Consider the following 22154-nt stretch of genomic DNA (forward strand, 5'->3'; position numbering starts at 1 on the left):
TTACTGGTCAAAATCAAACTGAAATAGCTACTGAGTCCATGAGAAAAGCTTTACTATTAAGGCATAGTTCGGAAAATGCTACTGAGAGGTGGATTGCTTTCGATACAGTATAAAGGATTCCTCCTTTTCTACTAAGGGTTGGCTGCTACCCTGGTCCTCTTAACCTTTCTTGTCTGACCTCTATTCGTTGCACTTCCTAGGATCCCAGGCTTTAGAATAAGTGTTGGGACTTTTGAGGACTCTTGTGGTGGTGCAGGTGGTTTCGGTGGTGCAGGTGGTTTCGGTGGTGCAACTTGTCGAGTATTCAGGTCTTCCATAAAGGCTTCAACACTATCAAATTTGCTGATCAGCTCCCCGAGACGTTCTTTCAGAGCATTGAACTCCTTATACAAGTCCTCCAAGGCTTCAGAAAGAGACTTAATCCTAAAGAAGAGAATGAGTAAATTGCCACTGACCATAGAGGACAGTCCATAGCTAAACTGGTTTGTCCACTGCAACTGTACCAGACAGCGGAAACTTCTTACCAAGAAGGAATACTTCATTTATTCTCTGGATTTATACACGTTCTGCATCTCTAGGTCTGGGTTTACACATATGAGATATTGAAGGACGTTAGCATATAATTATTGGGTATAGGAGTAAAAAAAGACTTCTCTAAATTTGGCGAGCCAGCCATGCTATTCATTGATAAAATTATTAAGCATCATTCATATCGTCTCGTCTTAGATTTAGGAAACATATGTCTATCCCATGTATGTTTCAATTCCCTCACAGTATTACAAAATGTTACTGTTCTAGCTAGGAATTCTATTAAATAAAGCATCTTTAAAACACCTAAAATCAGTAAAGTGAGTTGAAGTTTTTATGGGAGCCGCACTCACCTTCCGTACTCAGGAAGCACAGTGTGATGATCGTAAAGGAGCAAATTCCTGAATTGAGTCATGATGGCAAATTTCCAGTTGTCCAGAACAGTGGTCAGGTTGGCACAACCACGCATGTTTACTTTCTCAGCTACAGAAGAGAGGACATGTCAAGCAATCGAGACAGATATCTCATATCTTAGAGGATGTCAAGTGAAGGTAAAACAAGAACATTCAAGAAGATGGCCTGTGCCCAGTGTGACACTTGTACAATTTCTCTTGTGTACAATTTTGATCACCAACTCTCACGACATCATAAAGACTAAACTGATCCTGAAATATCACGTGGAAGAACCTATGAGAGAACCTTAGTTGGCCATAAGACCCTTTGCGATGCTTGATGGGAAAGTTATGTTTATTTTTTAAGGGGATATAATTGTCAGGTCTAGATTTTTCTGACCACGAGAATCTGTTATTTTGCCCCGAGGTGCTAAGAGTTTAGTATAACTATACATTCCAATAGAGTCAGATGAAGGGTGTAACTTTCATGGACAATGGTGCTCTTAGAGGAGCCAAATATGATCAGAGATCATAAAGTACTGGGCTTCAGATTACTATAGTCTTGAGTACTATGGCCAAACACTACATTTAGGTTAATACTTTAATTTTCTAGCCAGTTCTCCAATGGCCAACAGATGAATCTTCTCCTTCACAACCACTCCTTACCCTCCGACCGATAGTCCCATTCCGCCGGCTCTCGTCTCTGTTTTGAAGGGAAGCCCAAAGCAAAGGTCAGCAGCAGACACAGGAAAGTCTTCTCCATAATGGAACCTGAAATGTTTGTGGCAAAAGAGGCTGACATTTACAGGCTCATTGAGTTGGGAGGCAAAACCTGAAGACCTGGTTGCTTCTTGTGTGAAGCCAAGAGTAGCTTAGTCATTTTTGAAAGGCGAATGAAACAGAACATACTATTCTGGTTCTCTGTTTTCAGTATGCTTCTCTTGGTACAATTCTCTTGCGATTTAAAATGCTACCTTTTTACATTAAAAGTCCTTAAAAAGGCTATGAAGAGGATGAGTGTATAGGGGAATTGGGAGGATGACCGTGGGAAGCCCACAAAACAGATGTGATGGGATAAAAAGTCCAATATAATAAGTGAACTTCCTCTTGGCAAATGGTTCTCTTAGTGTTTAACATCTCATGTTTTCATCTGTTTTTATGTTTCCATGAGGCAATATGAAGGGAGGCACATCTGTGCGTGGAACATTCGAAGCATGTACAGAGTTTATGACTTCATTCAACGTTCCATCCAGACACGCAAAGTACCAGGGCTACTTACTACTCAGCCCCTTCTCATGCACAGATACCAGAGGCGTGCAAGTCTCTTCTCTCCAAATACACAGACGTCACAATAAATAGGTCTTACCCCTATGAGTACACAACATCTGGACACCTACCCCGCTTCATCAAGACACCTACACTTCCCCTTCTCCTAATACACAGACATCAGGACAGCTACGTCTCTCTTCATCCTAATACACAGACATCAGGACACCTACCTCTCCCCTCCTCCTAATACACAGACATCAGGACACCTACATCTCCCCTCCTCCTAATACACAGACATCAGAACACCCACCTCTCCCCTCCTCCTAATACACAGACATCAGGACACCTACATCTCCCCTCCTCCTAATACACAGACATCAGGACACCCACCTCTCCTCTCCTCCTAATACACAGACATCAGAACACCTACCTCTCCCCTCCTCCTAATACACAGACATCAGAACATCCACCTCTCCTCCTAATACACAGACATCAGAACACCTACCTCTCCCCTCCTCCTAATACACAGACATCAGAACACCTACCTCTCCCCTCCTCCTAATACACAGACATCAGGACACCCACCTCTCCTCTCCTCCTAATACACAGACATCAGAACACCTACCTCTCCCCTCCTCCTAATACACAGACATCAGAACATCCACCTCTCCTCCTAATACACAGACATCAGAACACCTACCTCTCCCCTCCTCCTAATACACAGACATCAGAACACCTACCTCTCCCCTCCTCCTAATACACAGACATCAGGACACCCACCTCTCCTCTCCTCCTAATACACAGACATCAGAACACCTACCTCTCCCCTCCTCCTAATACACAGACATCAGAACATCCACCTCTCCTCCCCTCCTAATACACAGACATCAGGACACCTACCTCTCCCCTCCTCTTGGATTAAAACAGAATAAGCTGTTTTGTTAAAAGCCCCCTTTCAGTATAATCCTGGGGAACTTGCCCTTTAAACAGTCAATCGGAATTCTTCTCTATGTGTTTACTTATTGCACAACTGTCATCTCCACTGGAAACGAAACTGTGATATTTTGCCATTATTTCCTCGGTTTCCTTGAATTCCTTCCCAGGGAGAAGAGGGGTGAGGATGAAAAGAAACAGCTAAGAGCTTTAAATATTTAACAGATTGGACTCTTTACCTGATGAAGCCTTGCTGCCTCCTGCCTGTCACCTTCACCGATCCACTCTGGTCAATTAAGACCGTCTTCTCACTCTGCTTCTCTCCACCCTTCTCTCTTTGGGATCCTGCCCCTTGTATGATCTCAATGGGATGCCCGTAGGTTATGGACATATATTTAAGAAGACAAGCGATCGGTATTCTGGCCGGGATGTTGGGACCTTTTATACTTTGGAAGGACAATACGTACAAGGCACCTGTTTAGAAAAACCGTCGCATTATTTCAGGGTGCAAGGGTCAAAGATTTATACGTAATGTTAGAAAGAATTTAGTTGCTGAGAAAGTGGTGGATAAATGGAACGGGCTTTCGGCAGTGTGGGAATTTAAGCCTGCATCGTAAAAAGACTATCCTGAACAGCAGACCAGACCAAGGACCAAGTCATTTGAAGCAGGTAGGGCCGTGGGCAGACTAGATGAGCCTAATTGCTCTTATCTGTCATTAAATTCTGTTGGGAATTATTTTACAATAATGAAATAAAAGGTAACGTGCAGCACTACGATGCCTTGGCGGTTAATATATAATTTAATTGTGCGCTCCTGCCATCAATGTGTTAACCATATGGACCATAAGTTAGCTGGTGACTAGTCCCCTGTTGGGCCATGTGTCTACCAGCTGCCAGACGTAAAATAGAAACAGGTTTCCTAAGAAGTTTTAACTTATGCATCTCATTTATCTTAAACACCACAATTATGATTTAAATAAAGCAAACAGCCTACCCAGTGATGATTTCTCCATCCTCCGGGGCTCTTTTTTCGAAGGCGAAAGAGTTGAATAATGGGTTAAACTTATTGTGTTGGCTTGTTCTAGGTTTATCTATAAGCAATGAGGGGCTAATATCGCAGGCACCTATAGGTGGAGGACTCTCCCTAATGGGATAAGGGGCCCAGGTCATGAATGAGACTGAAGGTGAGGGACTCCTTGGACGAAGATGATTTGATTGTAGCGAAGGTCGTGTGCCAAAGTCAATGGTCTGGAGAAAGCGAGATGGCTTCGTTCCATGATGTAGGTTGTGGGATATAGATTGTACTCTTCTCAGAAGATGAGCATTTTATGCTGGAGTAAGCAGGACAGTCTGACACAACACAAGGTTCTATTTTGTCACCTATAGAGTTGCTTAAAGACTAATCCTTCAGAATCCACATTTCCACGCCAAAAATCAGGAACCCATAGAAAAGGAGAGGGCCCTTCAAGAAAAGTGAGATAGGTAGGTGTAGTGCATTTTAATACGACTCCTGGGCCCGGTCACAATAGGGTTAATCAGTTTAGTATAGTCATATGTCTTGTGACTTAGGCATCAGGCGTCAACACGTGTAGACCACTGTGCTAGACAGATTACGAAACGCCCAGGCATATAAGAACAAAATGGCGAAGGACCTCTGTTTAAGGTGCCCGGCCAACATCATAAGACGGAGGGCCAGCCTGCGTCACAGAACAGAAGCCACCTAGAGATAACACCATGACGTAAAGAGACTCGCCAATGGAAGATTCTGGAAAAGTCCCCACGATGGCTATAAAAGCTAAGGCCGCGACCACAATCTTTGGAACCTCACCTGTGGTGTTAGCACGGGCAGCCCAGGACGGATCCAGACATCCTTGCGTCCAAGACAAGTGGCTCTTCGAAAAGACTGTTCTGAGGGGTTCCCCAGTCCCTGCTGAGTTGCGAGTTAATCAGCTAGAGGAGTGATAACTACTTGGCTTGGTGATGTATTACCGTATTGACACTTGACACTATCTTCTGTAGTAAGAGTTCTATATTAACGTTTTGCTTGATCAAATTGCTGTGTGTTGTGCTGCCATTCCGTATCCTCATTGATTGGGCAAAACAGTAGGTATCTTCACTAAGGGTCAACTAATTTGAAACCACTCGACTGAGCCTACTTGAACAGCAAATAGCCAAGTTCACTGCCGTTGAGTTGCCATTGACAGCTAATGCCAAGTTCGCCAGTTGAGTTAGTCATGCAAGTCAGACGTTCCCCATCATTCAAGCCGTTGTTCTAGATTGGCAGCCCCATTATTTTAGAGTTCTGGGTCAGCTGAGCTACCCCAGGAATCGACTTGGCTCAACTTCTGTAAACAAGAAACTATGCTTTTCACAGCCTTGATGTGAGTTGGCTATGATCTTGAAATATGGTTTTACGAACTAAGGATCTTAAACATTCCTCCAAACTCCTAGAGTCAGGATTGGACCAGTTGAAGGGGAGCTTCAACATTTAAAATGAGAAAGCAAGTACAGAAATAATAATGAAGTGCTGGGCTCCTTTGTGTTTGCCGCTAGGTGCTAATAAGCTGGTGTCTTGTCTCCTATACGGCACGGGGCACAAGAGCTTACCTATATATCCTTTACTGGAGCCATAGTGCCGCTTCCACTTGTAATGATAAAAGTTGGAAAGGTGAGTTTTTTTGGACAGATCACTCAGATGATGATACCTTCTAGAAAGTGACTCTTATACAAAACAGATTGAGCTACGAGTTCCATGAGTAGACGCTTAGAAGTGTTTATGTTCACATCATATCCAGACTCCTAAAATCTATTTTCGTAAATCACACCCAGGAACTTCAAGATAAAAGGGAAATTTACAACCGTGAGGACCAGGATAGGATTGTAATGAAACCCTTATGGACTTTTTTTTTTCCCTCCAGGTGGTCTGGAACCCATTATTTCACGACATGGTAGAAAACCCATGAATTTTATGTACAAATGCAAGCATGACTGTCTGCATTAACACTTCTGTGTCTGAAAAGAGCTTGCAAACACATTAAGCAATTAAAGAATGATCCCAAAACTGAAAATCAATGGGTCTGTTGGCCGTAGATCACTGCCCAATATCAATTAATGCCACCATGTATGATTTAACCTATTATACATTCTTTTTCTGTAATTGACTAGAACTAAATACAAATAGTTTTACCGGTTAACGTCTATGTTTCTACGAACCCCTGAAAAACAGACGAGAAGATCACTGCGACGTTTCCGGTACCCGCTTACATTGGAGCAGGTGAGTTTGGGTGACTGGTACAAATAACACAATATAACAGACTTCCATTTTTAAGATCTTTTATTACACACCAGAGGCAGAATAAACCATCTCTGACCCTTATGCCCCACACTCCTATTTAACCCCTATTAAGAAAAAGAAAAAAATTCAAAGCTACACTCCAAACCCTGCGGGTGAACAATTCAGTCCCATCACAACATTGCTTTGCGGGAGAAAGGTTACGTTTGTAGAACGTCCAAGACGCTAATTTGCCATGGACCCAAGCCTCAAGCAGTCTGGCAAACCGATAATAATTACTTTTACTGTCGCATCTCGTGGATCCGCTAATTAAAACGCTAAAACGAGAACCGTCACAGGGCCAAACGATTGGCAGCAAAATAATGCAGACGGTGGTTGGGTGAGATTTGTGGTCGCCAATATTAACCCCGGGCTGGTAACTACAGCCCCCCAGCCTTCTGTGGGTAGTGCGTCAACACCCTAGGACATCCGATTACCTGGAAGCGGGGCAAAAATACTGGGAAACATTTATATAGGTAGCGCTCTAGTGCACGCTGGGGGGGGATATCTGGTATTATTACAAGGCAATAAGGCACTCTAGACTTTGGTCGATAATCCCTTTACAAAAAAAAAAAAAAATATGTTGCTTGGGTAAAGAAACTCAACTGATTTCTGCCTTGTCAGTGGACCTTTATCTACAACCAAGGGTGACCAGACCTTAATTTTTAAATATTTAATTTATAAGGAACCTAGATATCAGCAGCTCATCTCTGATGTCCTGTTAGACCAACAAAGGGATGCAATTGTTCTAGAGTCAGACGGGGATTCTGTACTATTTTGTTCTTTCGTGACATCTCTAAAACCCCGAGCCAAATAAAAACTGGTTTACATTGATGGGGGTTATATTTTAATAGAGCAAAACTGCAGATATGCAGAGAAGTGTATATATATATATATATATATATATATATATATATATATATATATATATATATATATATATATATATATATATATATATTTTTTTTTTTTCCTCTGCATATCTGCAGTTTTGCTCTATATATATATATATATATATATATATATAATATATATATATTATATATATAGTGTTCACTAGGGGTAGATGCCCTACTGTTGGTAGGACTAGAACTCCCAGAAGGATAGGATATGGATTTCTGTGATTGCCGATGGCTCTTCAATGCAAGACCCAAGAGATGTTTTAATCCTGAGGGGTCCCAGCAAAATGCCTAAAACTAATTTGCCAATTTTAGTTGTACTTCCAACATATTTTCAAACCCACGTGCCCAGTGAAAGTTACAACATTTGAGGAACGTTTACCTTGCTCCATAGGGGTGAGAAAATGTACACATTTCTCAACTGTGCAACTATAAGATGTGAAAGTATATACATTAAAAGTCTATGGCCATATGAAGTTGACATTTGTGGCATAATAACGGAAAATATATCTATTAATAAATGAAAAATCCACGGGGATGGGGCCTTACTGTGAAATAAATTCCAGATACACTGCATGTTGGCTTAGGATTTTGTGTTTTTAAACTTTGTAAATAAAATACCGCATTTATTCCATCGAGTTTTGTTCTTAAATATAGTATTGTCAAATGGTAGAGCTCTCAATGGCAAATGACGCTTGCCAAATACTTTAATAGCTCTCACCGAATGTTATATTTGATCCCTGATCACTATGGTATCTCTCTACCGTAGCATCCCTAAGAAAGGCATTTTTCACTACACCAAATGCTCAAAAGAATACTGAATTCTGGAACTAAATAAGTTAATTTTTTGCACTTTTTTTTTTGTCAAATTCACTAACCTGAATTTTCAGGAAAACTGAAAAAAGCTCAAAATTTGGATTCACAATACATTGTCACAGGCCAGCCTCAATAAGTTTCTCCTGCGGGAACATCACGGAGATGACTTTCAAGAAATTAACTATGCACACTGCAGGGCAAACTCGGCCCTTTTTGCAGGGGAAGCTCTCTGCAGATGGATCATTAGAATGCACAGAAATGCCAGGGAGCTGGGTTGGTGAATACACTCCAGAGTTTAAGGTGTTTCATATGGCTGCTCCCCTGTTAACCCTTTTTGAGAGCCAGAGTGTCATGGTCATGGAAATAAGAGGCTTGAACATTGAAAGAGTTAATAAAGTATTGATGCGAGCGGTTCTTAAACCTCAAAGTTCCAGAACAGTGTGTTCCGCACCTTTCTGGAAGTGGAAACATTTATTGCTCTTGGGGAGATGTGATTTTGCATGGATAATAAAACACAAAGCTAGACTCATTAGAATCGAGGGGTATGTTCCAGCTATAATTTTTTTTTTGTCACTGCAAAACGCAGACAGTGCTGTGAAGTAATACAAGTGCAAAGGGTTAAGCTAGCACCCCAAAACATGAGAGGGCCAGCTGCAGCGTATCCCTGTCTGTGGGCGAATAAAGCTTTGATGCGTTGGACACTACCCTTGACTTGCTTGGCAAAGTTCATACCCACGGAATCGGCACCTAGGGCACCTCACTCAGCCCTAAAAGCAACATGATAGGGGACGGGGGACTTGCTGGACACTTTCTGCAAGGGGCAGCTTTCCGACGGAGATCTTTGAGGCCTGCCCCCGATCAACCTAGTCTTAGGTCCGGGGAAGCCGGCACATCTCACACTGGTCTGTACCCGCCTGGTTCATGAAGGTGCAGTGCAGACAGGACCACATGGCCGATGAAGCTGCATGCGTGGGTCCCCCAATCGCTCCATATGGATGCAGGTCAGCCGGTGCTGCACCAACAGTACCTGGTGAATGAGAAAAAAAAAGCATAAGGACAAAGGTGTCCTCAAAGGGTCCAGACACAAATCTATATTGTTACAACGCTCAAACTTAATTATTTGATAATGCTTCAGCTCACAGCAGACATGGTGCGCGACACAGCATCATCTAAATCTAACTGGTAAAATATATTCCGTAAAAAAAAATTTATTTACCAGACCCATAAAACAAACAATATACGCAAACAAATCCAGAGTGCACTCACTGCACAGCTGCTCAATGGTCGCCCACTGCTCTGACTTCTTCCACGTCTGAGCCAGCTCTTCATCCCGGGTTCTCACTGCGTCCAGTAACAAGCCGATACTGTCCTGCAGAGAGAATGAGTCAGAAAGTTGGAACCCATGAGATTAGAAATTGTGAATATTATGTTTTTTAAAGTAATAAAGAGACAGTTTTTTCTTATGGAACTACGTACTTAACATGCTGCTACCTGTGCAATCTAACTCTCCGAGCCACCATTAGCGAGACATGAGGCTGTGCAAATCTTCTTATTGGTCCTGATTACCAGACTGACAAGGTCATCCCAGCTGCTTCGCGCATACTCTGACTACAAACTGCTAGGATCCTGCCAATGGGCAGCTAATACGATAGGGACTGGTCTCCTGCCAGTATCCCTGCCTGTTGAGCCAGCATTGGCAAACACTGCAAGGACATTCTCTGGCTTGGGATACACAACTCCCCCTGATCATTGCTCCAGGGGCCAGTGCAGCACGGAAGGGCTGGGAATTTCCGGGACTGCTCTTTAATACTTTATTTTCTCAGTAAAGTTGCTTACTACCAAATGCAGCATACTACCCCGCTGGCTTAACAATCAACACCGCTGAAAAAGAATTCTACGCAACGGCTGGCATTTAACCCTCACAGAGGAGCTGTGTGCAAGAACAAGCTGGTGCCTGGCTACTAACCTGTAGGGGCATCACCTCGTTGGTTACCAAAAAGAGGAGCAGGTGGAAGTCAGAGATGATCTCAAGGAAAACTGAAGATGGGTTTTGGGAAAGGTAATTGGCCAAACTGTGGAAGTCCTGTAAAGAAAGAAAAAAATGGTAAATAAAATAATCCACACTGGGGTGAAACAAATCAGGTGCCCTGTTATTTAATCATGCCAGAAATCAGATGCATTCATATTAAAAGGACTGCCTAGTTCTAGCCTGGTGTCATGAGACGGAGTGCCGATAGATTGGAAGACTGTTGCCACAGCACAGGCTGGGGGTGACGAACGCCACAAAATTACTTAATACAAGGGAACCAGCCGGCTACTTGGATAGGCTACATAAGCTAAATAATACAGGAACACTGATATTACCTGAGTCTCACCCAGAGCATCTCTGTTTTCGATGGGGAACAGGTTGGAAGAAGTGGAAAAGGTGTACACCGGATCCTTGGGGAATGTTGTTGTAATCTAGAAGGTATAAAGGAAAGCCTTTCTATTTTTTCAACAGGTACTTAAGACACGATTTTCCTGTAAGTTTTATTTCAGACTTTGAAGTTCCCCAAATATATCTTTCTTGCCAATCACCTGTTCAAATCTCATCATGTGCAGTGTGGCTTTTACCGGAAAAAAGAACAATAGCTTAACCCCTTGACTCATTCCCACAATATTTTACATGACCTTACCCCGTCGGTAAAACACAAAGCCTCCAGTACAATGTGTCAACTGATTGCCCAGTGGCCAACACAATTCATTTACAGCCCCTATTCAGTATGACCCATTTCTCTTTCTTACATCAAGCAGCTTTCACGGGGCATTGTGCGCATACTCACATCAATAATCAAATACTCAACGGGTAGTGGCCGAGCAAGCTGGGTGATTTCATTGCCAAATTTGTCTATATCCTGTAACAAATCAAATGGTATGATCAGCAGCAGTTCGGCATACAACAAACTTAAAATAAAAAAGACATACGTTGTGCTGGGGACATAAAAAAAAAAACTTAACACGGCCAAATCCTTCAAAGGCTCCATGATACGGACATCATAACGATTCATGTTATATCGATTACAGTCAAACAGTTTGCGGTAACGCAGCTAGTTTGTTTTGCATCTGGTTACCTTTCAAACCACAATGATCTGTCTTTTTAAAAATGTGATTAAAATGTATTGTAGGACAGATAGCCCAACCCCATCGAATGACCGTACCTTGTAGAAGACATCAGGCACATACTGCTCACTGCTGGACTCCTTGGCATATCCCAGCTCTGGAGCGTCTCTGCAGGGCAGCAAGCATTCATCCCGCACCAGCGCCATGCACTGGTTGGACACCTGGTAACCCTCAAAGTGCACCTGGTTATCCGGTCCTCCTGAAACGGAAAGAAAAAATGTGAGTTATTCTTGACTCAAGCAGGACGGTTCCATTAACAATTACTTTGTGTTAAAACTGCACTTTACAGGTAACGGTTATAAAGCCAGTCCTTCTTCTGATCTCTTATTTATATAGCACCGACAACTTCCACGGTGCTTCTAATAGTCCATACATTCAAAAGGCCTGGTAAAAGTAGAACCGACACAATAACTGATGCATTAGGTAAAGAGGACCCTGCTTGGAAGCTTACAATTCTAGTGGAAAACACTTTGCTGTAAAGTTTTGATAAAGATCCTTTAAGATCACATTTTGTTGTTTTGTTCTCTTATCTTTAAAGAGAACTACAAGCTTTGGTTTTTAGTTCATCACCTTAAGACACCACAAGACTTGGTAGAGAAGCCGTGCCTACCTGTGGCTACCACGGTCACAAATTTGGAACCAAAGTGCCCCTCTGGTGATAAGCGACACAGGTTTGGGTGTTTGTTTTGGAAGTAGCCGGCCGTGATGCACTCCTCTGCGCTCAGGTAATACGTGTCCTTGAAAGAGACTTTGCTGAAGTAATGCAACTCAACAGATCATGTACAAGGATGGGCTGAATGACTAGGTGCTCAAACATACCTTGTTTCTACTGTACCGGACAGTACCTTTCCTTGTGTCTTCTGACATCAGGTCTGTAAAAATCCAGCCAACCTTTACAGAGGAATACAAATAATGCTCAATAACTACCAGAGCCATACTCCAATATAACACAGTGTAAAATGACGTCAAACATTAGGATTAGTCGTTCGCTGAGTTGTATGGCAGGGACACTGCGATAAATAAAATTTAAATAACATTTTCAAACTTTCTGCTTGGGGAGTTCATTATACCCTATGTGGGTCGTACACAAGCCTTCATCATTAAGCAGTGACTGCTACTTGCCTTTGTAAGCCCGAGTTTAGCCGCTATCTCATCCACCACCTTAGCTTTAGGATCCTCAAGCAGCTCCAGGCTGTTCTCGGTTCCAATCTGCAAGAAACAATTCAAGAACATACAGATATCTAGAGATGCAACGTTATGTAAACATGTGTAAGGGAAACACTCATCTTCATAAATGTCAACAAACGTATGTATTACAACTACCAATAATGTGTGCTTTTGGTTTTGCAATAGTTGTTATTGTTATGGGGATATTTGGTTTAAAATAAGGGACTAACTCACCTTGGGAAAATTCAGATTTGCGGCTAATGTAGCGATAACTCAAATTTAATCACCTCCTGAAGTTCTCAGTTACACTCTTTACAAAGACTGGCCAAAGCAATCAACAATAACCAACAACTTAACAAGTTAATAGGAAGTAATAATCATATGGATTCTGAAAACAGGAATAGTATACAAAATGTTGTGTTTCCAGATACTGCCCCTTTAACTCTGGGGACTAAGCATGGAACGTAGTTTGTCTTTTAGGGTCTTACCTGTGGAGGCTCATAAATGGCAGCAACTTCTGCCCGAAGGCCGAGGGGAATGTCCTTGTGCTCAGTGTATCGTCCATACAGATAGCCAATATGCTGGTTCCCAGTCTTGCGCCAGTAATCTAAGAAGCGGTCGGCAATGGTGTGGTTCTCAAACATAATGTTATCCACGTGCCTGTATTTCTAATGTTATAGAGAGATTCGCATTAATTTACTACTGTGAAGGTAATGCAATCTGCATATCTCCTAACATACAGCTAACCTATACTCCTAGAGGCAAATAAGATAACCAGAACACGCGGAAACGCAGAGAAGGGAAATTTAATATACCAAATACAATTGCCAATATGTAACAAGACAGAATAACAAACATGTAAATAATATGTAACAAACACCTCATGAAACAGCCAACGCTTACATAGTAAGTTACATATAGTTACATAGTAAATAAGGCTGAAAAAAGTCCATCAAGTTCAACCCTTCTACCTAACCTTCCTATTCTTGATCCAAACAGCTTAATGAACTTTTCTTATCTCAAGGTACCAAAAGAGAACACTAACTAGCCTCAACATGGAAATGTCCCTTGCTGTGGAAGAGCTCTACACCCCGCCACTCACCTGTCTGTTGAGAGTGATGGCACTAGGCTGGCATTTGGTACAGATCCCTTCCGGCCACGGAGGATGCCCTTCACACCCAGATTTGATTTTACAGCTGATATTCTCCAAGGCCACAAATTTCCCTCTGAAAGAAGATAGTTGTTACTTTTGGGACCTTGTCGGCAAAACTACCGATATGCGCCATCTGCCCATTAGAACATATTTTTCATTGACGATATGGATTGCGACATCCCTCATGCAACTGTCAGTTAGCTGAAGCTTTATGATAAAGGAACTAAGATAAGATAAGTTGTTGACAAAAAAGGGTTTATGATAAAACGAGACCAAGTTATAATCATGGTTTCCTTTACATAGTATTCACAAGCACAAGGCTGTCCGTAGTGTATCTGTAACCACACCAGTCCTAGTGAGAAAAAGCTGAAAACCCACATCTCCAAGGCTTTTCTGGTGGCATTCGCACAAAGGCACACGTGGGAATGAAAGACCATCCTGTGCCTGGGCAGCCACCCCTTTGTGATAAAGGATGGCCCCGGTGTGAAGAATGAAAGTACAATCGCCTAATAACAACACAGGGATATCATGAATCACTCTGATACTGCATATTAAAATGGTTTTACTGCTTACTTGTCTGCACCGCCTGTCAGTTTCCTGATGTAGGCATGGAAGGACATGTGTTTGACGGGGGGCTCTAGATGGTTCAGATAATCCTCATCGAAAGGCTGCAAGGCAAAACCATAGCGGGATAACGTATTAATACACAAACACAACACAACACAGAGGAACCAGCCACCCCGTCCTTGCGTTGCTTAAGAGAGGAAGGTGACGCTTACCTCTAGGGGGACGCAGTGCACACATTTTCCTAGCGGTCCATGTCGACACCTGCAAGTGGTAACGAGAACGTGAAAGCAGAAAAATAAATTCCAAATCCAGGAACCATTCCTTAAATTAAAGTTATGATAAAATAGAAACAGTTGGAAGTGTTTTCTCTCATGGATCATATATGCATGAGCACAGTTAGCCCACAAACATTTTAAATATAGACACAACAATAATACAGCCAAATGTCTGAAATGTGAAGTAATAAACATGGCAACCAACGGAGCATTGCTATGGAGTCACCTCCATTTTGCACCTTTGGACGTATTTATAAAAAGCGATTGAATAATTACAAGAGGCTCCGTGTGTGCGGGAATGATCCCACAGCTGGAAACGTATACAAAGCTTTGGTGAGCTGTCCAACCGCAGCAGGCAGCTACAAAAGTGTTCTTCTACCTTTATAGCACTTAGAAAGATCGCCAGATGAAAAAAAAATGTTCTTTTACTGACTCGTAAACCTAAAATACATTTATTGTGTTCAGTACTGTAGCCATAGTCCTGTTTACTGCTTGCGGCTTTAATGCTAGAACTAGAACTCTGCTTCTCATTAAACAGCTGGGGGCATGGGCAGCAAAAGCGTACAAGGAGAAACTACCCAGTATTTGTCAGGCCTTGATTCTTCTTGGGGGGACGGTTAGACGATAAAGTCCAACAAAACAAAAACCTACATTTTTCTGGAGCTCTTTGTCGAAGCCTATATTACAATTTAAAGTACTTTTTAAAACATACGGATTGCTTGTTTGTCCTGTACTCAAACCAAAAGTAAATAACGTCAAACAGTAATAAAAAATGTCATGCATTGCAATATCTCCCATAAAAGAAAATCAGTCAAAACTAGTAAAAAAAAAAGTTGCCGAAGGTTATGCGAGTTGAACGATCTATATATTGGCCAGTCCCAGTTTAGACAGCATATCAGCTCAACTAGGTCTGTACATACAGCTGTGGATCTCTGTTCCTATAGATCTTTCCGTCCTGTTTGTTGAGATATTGGTCAATTTCATCTTCGACCACCTGGGGAGCACTTGAAGGCCGAGCGCTCTGCGTTTGTGCGGACATATCCATGACCTCATTGGAGGGTCCGGCGGAGGCTGAAGGGAACAGGAACAGCATGTCCCCATGTCTGCATGGAAAAAAGAATACGCAGAAATCAAGAAGAGATCAAATATTTAAAAAGAAACACTGTTTCCCATCATGCACACATCATTGCGAGTTGTGTTACAGTGTAGTTCCGAAATATATTCATGCACACAGAATATTATATGTACGCAAAAATGATGGACATGTAGATGTGCCCACAAGAGATGTGTAAAGGTTGGGCATGTATGGACACTGTGCTTTACTGGAGACGTGAATCCAACCACTAATCCAACAATGAAGAAGTTGCGTGCTTAGATCAGAGTTGCGTCACAAGTGCCATGAACAATAGCGCCAGCAGGAACGCAGAGCCACCAAAAGGCTCCATCTCAGACTCTGCTGTCTTTCAAGTCTAAACATGTAGAAATCAGAACACATCAGACATAGGGCGGTGAGGTGAACCTTTTGGTGACAATATGGGACCAACATACTCCTCGGCCCTTAACACTTAAAGAGATACAATACACAAGCTGGGGGTACCCCAGACAATAGGTCACACAATTAACAAAACAGGATTGTCACATGCATTTTTTTTCATATTTTGTCCTATTCACATAAATTAAAACTCACTTGATTTTCAGTAAATTAAGCGACTTGTTTTGAGACGCAGATATTTCTCCTGTCCGGTTTCTGTTCAGATACACCGAGAACCCATTATTCCTAAACCCAAACTCTTTTGCTACCTGGAGAAACACAAAATGCAAATGCTTTGTACAAAATCTTTTAACACACTCAACACAAACAAATGTATGACAGTCCCCTTCCCTGCTATCAGCAGTACAGCTACAGGACAATTAGCTAAGAATAAATGAAGTGTCTGTATTGAAATGTAACAAGAGCTTGTAACTGAAACCAACGCATGGATGCAGGGTGTGGGTCGGTTTACATCAGAGAGACGTCGGTATTACAGCATACTTCATGGATCAATATTCTTACGGCAAAGGCTATTCTTCTACTCGATAAACAACTGCAGGATTTATTTGGTGGCCATTAAACAGATAATATAATAAAATGCCCGTGGCCAAAATTTGCAAAACTCAGGAAGCTCACAGGAGAAACTGATCCCAACCCATCTCTTGGATTTGTCAGCCTTGTCGGATTACAAACCGCCTTGCAGACACCCAGCTCAGTATAACACGGCTGTTGTGATGTCATCACAATAAAAGTTCCTCTTTTATGGGACATAAAACATGGAAATACATTATCTACTATCTTACTTCTGTTTCTCCCAATCTGTTCTTTTTCGACCATGTAAATCCATATTGTTATATTTCAGATAGAATAACGACAAGCAATGTTTATATTATATAAATATATTATCATTATCATTTAAATCATATCACGGTGTTGCTGTCAGATCACAGTGTCATTATTTATAACTTTTTAGAGGCCATCAGGACGCGGCCACAGAAATAAATAGCTATAATTGTAGCGGTATGAAAGGTTTGCCAAAGCTCACCCAGCGACTGTATCTAATGCCAGAAACACTTGTCACGGGCGCTATAAAAACATAATAGGAGTGGTTACGGAAAGAATACCTTTTTAAGGAAAGCTGCTGCCGATTCTCGTTTACTTGCAGTAATCCTCTTAACTCCGTCTGGAGACTGAATACGAATTATCTATATAAAAAAAAAATAATAATGGATAAAGCACTTAATGATAAATTCATATTTTATGGTTATTTCAACATATATGTCTAAGAAATGTATGTTTTCAGTTCATGTGTGTATTATAATTTCATATATATGTATCTCTGCCTATTCCCTACTACTACTTAGATTGCAAGCTCTATGGGCCAGGGCTCTCATTTTCTAATACATACAATAAAAATTATACGACAGCACTTATTGTACCTTCCCTTTAATTATACGGTAAACTGTAAAGCACTAAGTACATCGGTTAGCATTTAATAAAAATATATGAACATATATATAAATATATATATGATATATAAAGATAAGATTGTAAGCTTGCGGGTCGGGCTCTCTCTACCTAATGTATCGATTTGTCTTAGTCTGTCAATTCTTATCTTGTCATACCCCTTGAATATATCTATTGTATTAAGCGCTGTGTAAACTGTTGGCTCTATATAAATAAAAGATAATAATAATATCCATCTATCTATCTATACAGTATATAATATAGGCAGATCATAAATGTGTATAGTATTTAGAAGCTGTGAGCCATTTACTCCAATCAGCTTCCATATTTAATTGAATATTTTTTTTGTTATTATTTGGCATGAGGTAGCTGCCTAATTCTTCTTTTCTTCTAATTTATTCTATTTTTACTAAATTACTTTGAGATAAGAAATCATTAAATCCTCCAAGCCAGCACCAAAGTAACACAAACACAGCATGGATGCTCCTACCTAGTCGTGTATTATACACATCATGACGTATAGAATGTGTATGCAGCACTATGACACATCATATACACTGTGCCATTATTATGTGTCAGGGAGTGGGGGCTTCCTGGGCCTCTGTCACTGCTCTGGGGTGATACTGCTGCCCGCTCTCCAGACTAAGCTCTTCCCCGGTACTCACAATACTTTCTGCCATTTCCCTCTCTTCCCGGCTTAGTTCTGGTAGCTGTCCGCCGGTAACTCCCGGGATCCCCGGCCAATGACGTTTGCAACCTGCCGGTTCGGGTGTACTAGTGTAACTACAAGCTATTCCTCTGCAAACGGCGCGGGGCGAAGGTTCCGGGACACATCGTTCCGCCCTGATACTGAGTGCGCCAGTAAAAGTCCTCCCCCATGAGAATAATATATAAAATATGTTACAATATAGACCAGAAATAACGTATACGTTTCCTTAACTGTCAATGTGCACATACCTGCCTATAGTAAACACATATGCAAACATGTAATGTGTAACTTTATGTTTTTTTATGAACAGATGAGTCATTTATGAAAAATTTATGCTGGAGCCCTGCATTCAGTATGTTTTATGACAGAAGAGAACTAGCATGTATTAATGCAAATCTGACACTAGATTAATGCATTAAAAACATGTTTCCATACAGACTGTGATATAGTGTTACATCATTAAATAACATTATATAACTTTAGCGAGACAGAATTAAAACAGCAGTAAAGTATGCCACTGATTAAGATTATAATAATAATAATAATAATAATAATAATATAAATCACATATATTCTTAATGAATATGAAATGACCGGACTATGGCAGTTGGGCTATCAAGCGTCCTTGCGCATATTTGGTGTTATACATGACATCATACATGACATCATATCATGTCTTCGCTCGCATTAGGTAACCTATTTGTGCCATGGTTGGTATTTCTGCTTGAATGCGAGTGACTTACAGTTTCTGTTTAAATAATCTTTATAGCCGTATATCATAATTGGCGACTTTTTCTGACGTTCTTTGATATACAGCGTGTCATTTTCATCCTCATTGGGCACGACGGTGAGATGACATCATACTCCAATCACACCACATCATACTCCAATCAGAGCACCAATCATTTTACTTGGCTATTACTGATACAAAGTATTTTGTTTGTTTGCGGATGTCCAGACCAGCTGAACTTACCAACAATGGTTTCAATAGGGTCAGTGGCTAGGTATTTATGGAACTGAGCGAGGTCTTGTGTTTTATTTACATAATTTAATATATAAACCCATTTCCAACTGTTTATAAACATATTATTGGGGCTTTTAGGGCTGTAGAACCCAGTGATACCCTCATACCCAGCAAACACTCTGAGCTCCTAGAAAAGAGGGGCATCGGGGAGGGAAAAATGTATAAAATATACCTAATGCATATAGAAAGAGTCACAATATGTTCTCTCGCAATCAATGCTTGAAAAACTCTTCTAATGAAGGGTTAACAGACAATTAAGACTCTCATGGAGTTGAGATGGAGTAGTCAGATACGGCCCCTCACATGATAAGAGGCTGACCGGTCTGCTGATTCTCTGTAGGGTAGGTTAAAGAAATCTCAAGACCCCTACAAACTCACAGAGACCCCGGGAAGATGGGCGTAAAATCCCTCCAGCTTCTCTTCCGACTCTCCAGAAAGACCCCGGAGGAGCCGAATGAATCCAGCAGCTTAATACCCAAGGTGACCATTCTAGAAATTAACTCCGGGGGGGATTTGCACAGAAATATTTAAAACTCTTACAGAGGCGCCGTATTCAATGTATATGAAATTAACTCTCAAAATGCTGAGCTGTTGCTTGATATTCACTGTATTATATGAACCACGGGGTTAAACTTTTTTATAGAACTTTTAATTTCACATTTTTGTAATTTATTTTTAGTTTGTGTTGCTTTACCGCCAAGTCGTAAGAATACTGTAATTTCCGTTTTGGACTTCATGTTTCCAAGAACCTCTTGTATTATTAGAACATTAATTAGAATCAGAACTTTTCAGTTCCTGACCCCCTTTTAACCCATTAATTGCTGCAGTTTCATGAAATAGCAATCTAAGAGCATGGGAGCGCCTTGGCAGCTGTATCGTATATTTATTATAAAGATATATATATAATATATATAGTAAAAAAAATCAACAAATGTGTTGCATACCATAGTTTGTGTATAGTTTAACCCATAGCCATGATTAAGGTGGAGGTATTTCTTTGCTTAAGGTGGAGCCCCATCTGATTGTAGCGCAATTACTCTGTGACAATGAAATGGTTAAATTAATACGTTAACCAGTATTTTATATATAGGAATATATTGCATGTAAGAATTTTCAGTAATGTTGTTTTTTTTATACCCCCTCCCGGGGGGCCATTTTGGCTGGGAACCATCCTTTTTAGGGTAACCAGGTGGCTTCTTTAACCACGGTAGTTGGGGAGCCTGTGGCAAGAGCCGCTACCGAGCTAGACCTTAGAATATGCTTCTATCCACAAGTTAGAAGACAAACTCTGAAGGAGGGGGACTGTGTCCTAGAATAATCGTAATGGAACGCTGTAGGTTTCATCTGGTGATTCCAGGCAGAAAAAGTAGTTGAAGAGATTGAGGAGGAGAAACAGGTCAAAGAACTGAAGCACATCTTCGATTTAAAACTTCACGCTTCTATGAACCTTTTTTTTTCTCTCAGGGTACCGCTGATCTCCAGAAAGCAGGCTATGGTCAAGGTTCTGGTGAACACCAATGCTGTACCTCTGGTTATTGTCCTCCTTCAGACCAACTTGTGGAATCTCGCCTCACCTCAGTCAAGAAATGGCCGCCGCTACTGACCCATCGTCCTAATTTGTTCATACCTCTCATTAAATACTTCATGTTCTTTTTCAACTTCATCTTCTCTGTCCTGGGTTTTGCCATCCTGGGCGTTGGAGTCTGGGGAATTATAGACAAGCAATCGTTGATGAGTGACAAAATTGGCAATTTAGGCACTGATCCGATGCTAGCATTTATCATTTTGGGTCTGGTTGTTTGCGTCCTTGCTGTGTCAGGTTGTGTCGGTTTCCTGAGAGAAAATTCTTGCCTCCTGAAACTTTTTTCCGCCGGGATCTCCGCTCTCATAATCATCCAGAGCGTTTCGGCCGTTGTTGTGCTTTCCTTCAGGGATCAGATCAAAGATTCTGTGAAAAGCTCAATGCTGGTGGCTGTATCGAGATACCAGGATGATTCTGATCTAAGATTTATTATGGATGAGATCCAGCTTGGAATGGAGTGTTGTGGGGTACAGTCCTATCAAGACTGGAGCATCAACCAGTAAGTATCACTAATACACCCATCTGTATCTTTAAGATAAAAGTTGTACAAGCTCTACTTTCATGATCATTTGGTTTGGCCAAGAGCCACCATGACGCTTAGGGCATATGTTTCAGCTCGTTTTGAATGCTTCCGGGTTTTAGTGTCTGAAACTAAAATCTTGTGTGATTCTCCCTACAGATATTTTAACTGCAGCTCTCCCGGCGTTCTCTCTTGCGGGGTTCCCTATTCCTGCTGCATCGACCCCGTGGAGAATGGGACGGTACCCAACTCACAATGTGGATTCCAGGTCCTGGGAATGGCGGAGACAATGGCCGGGAACTTGGTCTACCTGGGAGGGTGCGTGCCTCAACTCTCTCTGTGGCTGAACCGCAAATTTTGGGACATCGCTGCCGGATTCCTAATCGTAACTGCGTCAGAACTACTATGCATTGTGTGTGCCCAGAGGGTCCTAGAGGAGATCAAGGTGATAAAATTACAGTGGTAGGAACTGGGTGCCCAAAGTGCCAAGAGAAGCACTTTCTTTGCGGGTCACATTCAGCTGATATTAGCAGCTTGCAAACTTTGACGCTGCCAGTGGATCCTGGGAATAGGGAACATTATATATTTTCTAAAGTGTGAACCCTTAAGAGACTCGTTTTTATGATAAAAGCAGGCATTGAATCTTTGTGCTTCTTCGCGATCAATGAAAGGGTTAGTGCAATTATGGATGGCAGAGGGGAAAATAATGGGGGTTAATAATTAGCAATTATATGCATTGGGGGGGTACAGCAAGAATATTCATGGCAGTAAAGCTTTGATGCGGAAATGTAAAAAATGAATGTCTGACGGTATTTTTGGACCCTGTGATCCT

General features: G+C 41.5%; 2 protein-coding genes across 2 annotated transcripts; one reads left to right on the forward strand and one right to left on the reverse strand.

Annotated features, from left to right (window-relative positions):
- Window positions 1-8620: 8620 nt before the first annotated feature.
- NPLOC4 (NPL4 homolog, ubiquitin recognition factor) lies at window positions 8621-18278 on the reverse strand. Its single transcript, XM_053453692.1, has 17 exons — window positions 18153-18278; window positions 17145-17225; window positions 16177-16289; window positions 15410-15592; window positions 14427-14475; window positions 14221-14315; window positions 13597-13720; window positions 12983-13162; window positions 12450-12536; window positions 12147-12218; window positions 11938-12064; window positions 11366-11526; window positions 10991-11062; window positions 10533-10628; window positions 10135-10251; window positions 9435-9537; window positions 8621-9195 (listed from the first exon to the last, which is right to left on the reverse strand). Exons 1-17 carry the CDS (start codon window positions 18165-18167, stop codon window positions 9038-9040), a joined length of 1833 nt encoding a protein of 610 aa, XP_053309667.1. The 5' UTR covers window positions 18168-18278; the 3' UTR covers window positions 8621-9037.
- A 1317-nt stretch (window positions 18279-19595) lies between these two features.
- TSPAN10 (tetraspanin 10) lies at window positions 19596-21788 on the forward strand. The gene is made up of 3 exons (XM_053453940.1): window positions 19596-19700; window positions 20685-21301; window positions 21482-21788. The coding sequence occupies exons 1-3, from the start codon at window positions 19614-19616 to the stop codon at window positions 21786-21788; spliced, it is 1011 nt and encodes a 336-aa protein (XP_053309915.1). The 5' UTR covers window positions 19596-19613.
- Window positions 21789-22154: the final 366 nt, after the last annotated feature.

Source organism: Spea bombifrons, chromosome 13 (assembly GCF_027358695.1).
Source record: "Spea bombifrons isolate aSpeBom1 chromosome 13, aSpeBom1.2.pri, whole genome shotgun sequence".
Taxonomy (NCBI): Eukaryota; Metazoa; Chordata; class Amphibia; order Anura; family Pelobatidae; genus Spea; species Spea bombifrons.